Source organism: Phyllopteryx taeniolatus, chromosome 4 (assembly GCF_024500385.1).
Source record: "Phyllopteryx taeniolatus isolate TA_2022b chromosome 4, UOR_Ptae_1.2, whole genome shotgun sequence".
NCBI lineage: Eukaryota > Metazoa > Chordata > Actinopteri > Syngnathiformes > Syngnathidae > Phyllopteryx > Phyllopteryx taeniolatus.
In genome coordinates this window covers 26,989,520-26,995,236 of record NC_084505.1, presented here as the reverse complement: position 1 = coordinate 26,995,236, position 5,717 = coordinate 26,989,520, and the positions used below count along the sequence as shown (strand labels likewise).

Here is a 5,717-nt window from a genome sequence, read left to right as displayed (position 1 = left end):
CACATGGGTTATGTTGTGGGCCGGCGTGGCGCTGCGCTGCACAAGAATGGCGAGCTGGCGAGATGGCGAGCTGGCGAGCTGGACGCTAGAAGCTTCAGTGCACAAACACCGACTGCCAATCATAATAGGAGGGGAGGGGGACGGGGGGGGACGGGGGCCCGGCCCACTCAGCACTTCTCGCCGCAAAACATCAAAAGCTCGGCCAATCGCTGACCTGGACGCTTGTCGTCACGGCAACCAGCCACCGGGCGGTATAAAGGCCTTAGGTAGGGGGACTCAACCTGAGGCTTGGGGGACATTTGGGGGGCTCTTCTGGGTTTTTAGTGGGACACTCATTTTCAGCATTTTGCCAGAGTTTTGTCTTTTTGCAGTGCAGGGTGGGTTTGTTTTGTTTTGTTTTGTTGGACTTTGGTCTGTTTAATCTCATAAAAGAATTTTTATTTTGTATTATTGACTATTCATAATGAAGTAAAAGCACTAATAAACAACAGATTACAGAATGTTATGGTGGAAATGTGACCAATCAGGGAGTGTAATGAATGAGTAATAAGTGGTCACATGGTGTGGAACAAGTGTGTGTGTGCCTGTACGTGTTGGTGGTCTTATCATGAAAAGCTCAAAGTCTGAAGTGTCCTGGTATCAGCTGTATCCAAGGTCAGAGGTCACATTGTCTTTAGGCTCACAAGGAGAGAGGACGCCAACGCGCACACACAGACGCACACTTGCGCAGGGGAGACGTCACAGCTAAGTAACATTTCATTGTGATTCTTCATATCATCTTTGTTGATTTCCATCCATCCATCCCTTTTCTACCACTTATCCGAGGTCGGGTCGCGGGGGCGGTAGCTTTAGCAGGGAGGCTCAGACTTCCCTCTCCCCAGCCACTTTCATCTTTGTTGATTTATTTTTGATAAAAGAGTTTTGTTTCATGTTCAAATGTGTTTATGCTAAGTGAGCAAATGTCAAGGACACACCGACACAACTTTTGTCCACATCCTGTTTTGCTGTCACATGACTTACGTGGTTCCCAATTACTTGATTCAAATCCACTTCCTGTTTTGCTATTGCATGACTTCCTCTTCCTGTTTTTCTATCACATGACTCGTGTTGACTTCCTGCTTCACAATCAACTGACTTATGTCCATTCCCTTTGCTATCGCATGACTTACTTCCACTTCCTGTTTTACTATCACATGACTCATGTTGACTTCCTGTTTCACAATTGTTTCCACTCCTTTTTATTGGAAAAACAAACACAAACAACATAAGGCATTTCCATTAAATATCAATCAAACTGGACAAGTACTTAAATCCACTTCCAGTTTTGCTATCACATGACTTCATTCCACTTCCTGTTTTGCTATTGTGTGACTCACTTCCTGTTTTGCTATTAGTTATGTCCACTTCCTGTTTTGCTGTCGCATGACTTAATTCCACTTCCGGTTTTGCTATCACATGACTTCATTCCACTTCCTGTTTTGCTATTGTGTGACTCACTTCCACTTCCTGTTTTGCTATTAGTTATGTCCACTTCCTGTTTTGCTGTCGCATGACTTAATTCCACTTCCTGTTTTGACATCATATGACTTCATTCCACTTCCTGTTTTGCTATTGTGTGACTCACTTCCACTTCCTGTTTTGCTATTAGTTATGTCCACTTCCTGTTTCTCTCTTATTTATTTTTTAAACTGAGTCATATGGATCCTCCCGGGTCTGACATAAATAATAAAGTGCTATCATGTGACAAAATTCCACTTCCTGTGTTGCAATGGCTTGACTTATTTCCGCTTCCTGTTTCGCTATCACATTAATTCCAGTTTCGCACGTCCAAGTCTTGTTTTGTTTTTTGCTGATCAGATCTTTCTTGAAAATGGTTGCCGGTGCGGCAAGAGACAAGTGAGTGTGTTGATCGATCGGCCCACGGAACGACTGATGAATGGGTCGACTGACATGTTGACGTGTCGTCGCGCCAGGTTCCACGCGGTGTGGCTGGTCTTCTTCATTCTGGGTTTGGGAACGTTGTTGCCGTGGAACTTCTTCATGACGGCCACCGCGGTACGACATTGCTTCCTGTCTCTGAAAGTGGGCGTAAGAATCCAAATGAAGAGTCTTCAAAACGGATTTTTCGCGGTCAGTACTTCACCGGCCGCCTGAGGGAGTCGACCAACCGGACGGAGGGGGAGGAGCCCCAGCACGGCGTCCTGGAGGCCAAATTCAACAACGTGATGACGTTGTGCGCCATGTTGCCGCTCCTCATCTTCACCTGCCTCAACTCCGTCCTGCACTCGCGGTAAGACCGCAAACACCAAGATCGCTCGCCGGGCTGCACGTAGAGTGACGAAGGTCGCGTCAGGGTACATTTCGACCAACGGCGTCTCATTGCGTTTTGCGTGCGCCGACGTTCCCTATGGCGTGCGTGTTGCCGGGCAGGATCGGTGAGGGCGTTCGCGTGGCGGGCAGCCTGGTGCTCATCCTGGCCGTCTTCCTGCTGACAGCGGTCCTGGTGAAGGTCCGCCTGGAGCCAACGGCGTTCTACTGCGTCACCGTGCTCAGCGTGGTCGCCATCAACTGTGAGCGCATTCCCCTTCACGACGCCGTCCTCTTCCTGCCGCCGTCCGCTCCCTGCCACCGCGGGAAGCCGACTGACGCCTTCACGCTTGTCGCCGCCAGCATTCGGCGCCGTGCTGCAGGGAAGTCTCTTCGGGATGGCGGGCGCCCTCCCAGCCGGCTACACGGCGCCCGTCATGAGTGGGCAAGGACTCGCCGGGACCTTCGCTGCCTTGGCCATGATCTGCGCCATCGCAAGTACGACAACCGCCATCGGCGCAACATTTGAAGGCGGCTAGCTCCTTCTGTACCACCTTCCTCCTTCCTTTCTTCCCTTCCTGCCTTCTCTTCTCTCATTCCTTCTTACCCTCTCTTATCCTTCTCTGCTTCTGTCCTCCCTTCTTTTCCTTTCTTTCATTCTTGCTTGCTCCCTTCTCTCATTCCAACCTTCCTTCTCAACCTCCTTATTTCTGTCCTGCCCTTTTCCCTCCTTCCTCCCTCCCTTCTCTGACCTGCAGGTGGTTCCAGTCTTGAAGAATCGTCTTTTGGTTATTTCATCAGCGCTTGCGTTGTCATTTTGGTCTCCATCATGTCGTACGCCATGCTGCCTAAACTGGTACGTACGCACACACGCGTGTGTTTGTGACGTGCCGTGACACGTGTGCTTGACGCCTGTGCGTGCAGGAGTTTTTCCAGTTTTATCACCAGAGGAAGGACGGACACGACCTCAACGTCAACCTGAATCAGCCGAGTGGACTACGCCTCCGTACTCTTCCTCTTGGTGACTCTCTCGTCTGGAAGAAAGGGAGGGGAGAAGGAATGAAACAAGGAGCTACAGAAGGAAAAGGGAAAAGGAAATGACAGATGGACATGAAGGAGGTAGAGAAGGAAAGATGGTAGGAGGGGACAAGCAAGCAGGTAGAGAAGGAAATAAGAAGGGAAGCAAAATAACAGGACAACGGTACATGAGGTAGCGAAGGAAATAAGGAAGGAAAAAAATTAAGGAGTGACAGTGGAAAGAAAAGTAGAGAAGGAAAAATAACAGAAGGACAGAATTAAGTCAGGAGGTAGAAAAGGAAACAAGAAAGAAAGGGAGGGAGGGGGAAAAGGAATGTAGAGAAGGAAAGGACGGCAGTAAGAGAAGAAGGAGCTAGAGAAGGAAGATGAAGTCGACAAAATGGAAGAGGAGGAGAACGAGGAGGCAGATGAGCCGTCTTCATATTCTTTGACCTGCTCCTTTTTTGTCTTCCCGGCGGCGGTTTTCCGCAGGCAGCGCGGAGGGCGGCTCAGCGAAGCGAGCGGGCGTCTCCGTGACGACCGTCTTCAAGAAGGTCAGTGGGTGATGGCCTCCGAGTCGCACGTGACGTGCTGACGTTTGAGCCTCGTTGTGGCTGTGGTTTTGGTCGTCGTGGAGATCTGGGTGCCGGCGGCGTGCGTGTGCGGGACCTTCACCGTCACCATCGGGACCTTCCCCGCCATCGCGGCCGACACCAAGTCGACATTGGCGCGAGGAGGCGCCTGGGGTGAGCGCCACGCCCATTCCGCTTTCACCTCATTTTCTCACATCCTTCCTTGCTTCTTTCTTTCCTACCTTTCTCTACCTTTTGTCTCCATCCGAACTTGCTTCTTTCCTTGCCTCCTAACATCCTTCCTTCTCTTCTTCTTTCTTTTGCCTCCTTCCTTCATCGCTTACTTGCTTGTCTCCTCTCTTCCTTCTTTGTCTCCTTTATTGATCTCCATCCTTCTCCCTCCTTCCTTCCCTCACTTTGTCCTTCCTTCTGTCGTTCTTTGCTTCCTTCTCTCCCTCCTTCCTTCCTCACTTGCTTCTTTTGTCCTTTCCTGCTCCTTCTTTCCTTCCTTCCTGCCTTCTTTTCCTCCCTCCATCACTTCTCCTTTGTCTTCCTGCTCTCCTTCCTCCCTCGCTTCCGTCGGCGTGGCGCCTGACCGACGATGTCATCGCCAGACGTGTACTTGGTGCCGGTGTCGTGCTTCCTGCTCTTCAACGCGAGCGACTGGGCGGGGCGGAGCCTGACCGCCTTCTGCACGTGGGTGAGTCGTCCTCATCGGTCCCCTCGGCGAGGGGGCGTGACCCGTCGTGTTGCCGCGTGTGCACGTGACCGCGCGCGCGTGTGTGTGTGTGTGTGCACGCAGCCGGGAAAGGACAGCGCCCTCCTCCCCGTGCTGGTGGCATGTCGCGCGGCGCTGGTTCCCGCCCTGATGTTGTGCAACGTGCAGCCACGCCACCACCTGCCCGTCGTCTTCCGGCACGATGCCTTCTTCGCCGCCTTCATGCTGGTCTTCGCCTTCACCAACGGCTACCTGGCCAGCCTCGCCATGTGCTTCGGACCCAAGTTAGACACGCCTTCCGCAATTCCTCTTCTTCCTTTTCTACTATCAGTTCTTTGACTTCTTCCTTTTCTTCTTCACGTTTCTTCCATTCACTTTCTGCGGCGGTCGTGTATTCAGGAAGGTCCTGCCTCACGAGGCGGAGACGGCCGGCTCCGTCATGGCCTTCTTCCTGTCGCTGGGTCTGGCTTTGGGTGCGGCGCTGTCCTTCGTCTTGCGGGCTCTCGTTTGAGGCGGCGGCGACGTCGGACGTTCGCCGAGACGGCCGCGTAAACGCCCGTTGAACGTCATGTGATGTCCTCCCTAACAGCAGAGGCCGCCGTGTCGTATTTGACTACCTCAAATCACAGTTGAACCACCCGAGGCTGCATGTTGATCTTTTTTTTTTCTTTTTTCTTCCCCCATTTTAACCTTTTAAAAAATGATGTTTCAAAACATTTGATTTGAGAGACTTTATTCATTCCTACCAAAAAAACAACAACAATTGACATCTGTTGCCATGGAGATGCCCTGAGTTGCCCGAGATGCTAATTTACGTTAGCGTGAAGATGCTAACCAGACCGAAAAGCAGCGTAACGAAGCCGTCCATCTGCGAGAAACATACGCTAATTCACACGTGCGCGCAAATACACGTCAACGCGCATGCTAACACACACACAAATGCACAAAAACACATGCACACGCAAGACAACCACATAACAGCAACATATACAAATTTTAAAACGCCAACATGACAACAACAAAAAAACAGCAACACATGACAAGAACATGCTAAGCTCATAACGTGACAATGACACGCTATGATCATGACAATGTCTTTGATG

At 51.0% G+C, this 5,717-nt stretch overlaps 1 protein-coding gene across 3 annotated transcripts; it reads left to right on the top strand.

The window, feature by feature from the left end:
• Positions 1–292: 292 nt before the first annotated feature.
• On the top strand, positions 293–5,330 carry LOC133476954 (equilibrative nucleoside transporter 1-like). 3 transcript variants are annotated; one of them, XM_061771048.1, is made up of 13 exons: positions 293–743; positions 1,858–1,896; positions 1,974–2,055; positions 2,136–2,290; positions 2,431–2,570; positions 2,671–2,805; positions 3,066–3,163; positions 3,232–3,328; positions 3,817–3,878; positions 3,962–4,070; positions 4,511–4,596; positions 4,699–4,898; positions 5,014–5,330. In XM_061771048.1, exons 2-13 carry the CDS (start codon positions 1,871–1,873, stop codon positions 5,123–5,125), a joined length of 1,302 nt encoding a protein of 433 aa, XP_061627032.1. In that variant the 5' UTR covers positions 293–743; positions 1,858–1,870; the 3' UTR covers positions 5,126–5,330. The 3 variants fall into 3 exon arrangements, with proteins under 3 accessions (XP_061627032.1, XP_061627031.1, XP_061627030.1); XM_061771047.1 differs by having other exon boundaries at positions 294–748; XM_061771046.1 differs by having other exon boundaries at positions 294–1,896.
• Positions 5,331–5,717: the final 387 nt, after the last annotated feature.

Coding starts and splice junctions, on each gene's coding strand:
- LOC133476954 (XM_061771048.1), top strand. CDS start 1,871: ATGGTTGCCGGTGCGGCAAGAGACAA. Junction 1,897..1,973: donor GCCGGTGCGGCAAGAGACAA/GTGAGTGTGTTG, acceptor TCGTCGCGCCAG/GTTCCACGCGGTGTGGCTGG. Junction 3,329..3,816: donor CCTCCGTACTCTTCCTCTTG/GTGACTCTCTCG, acceptor GGTTTTCCGCAG/GCAGCGCGGAGGGCGGCTCA.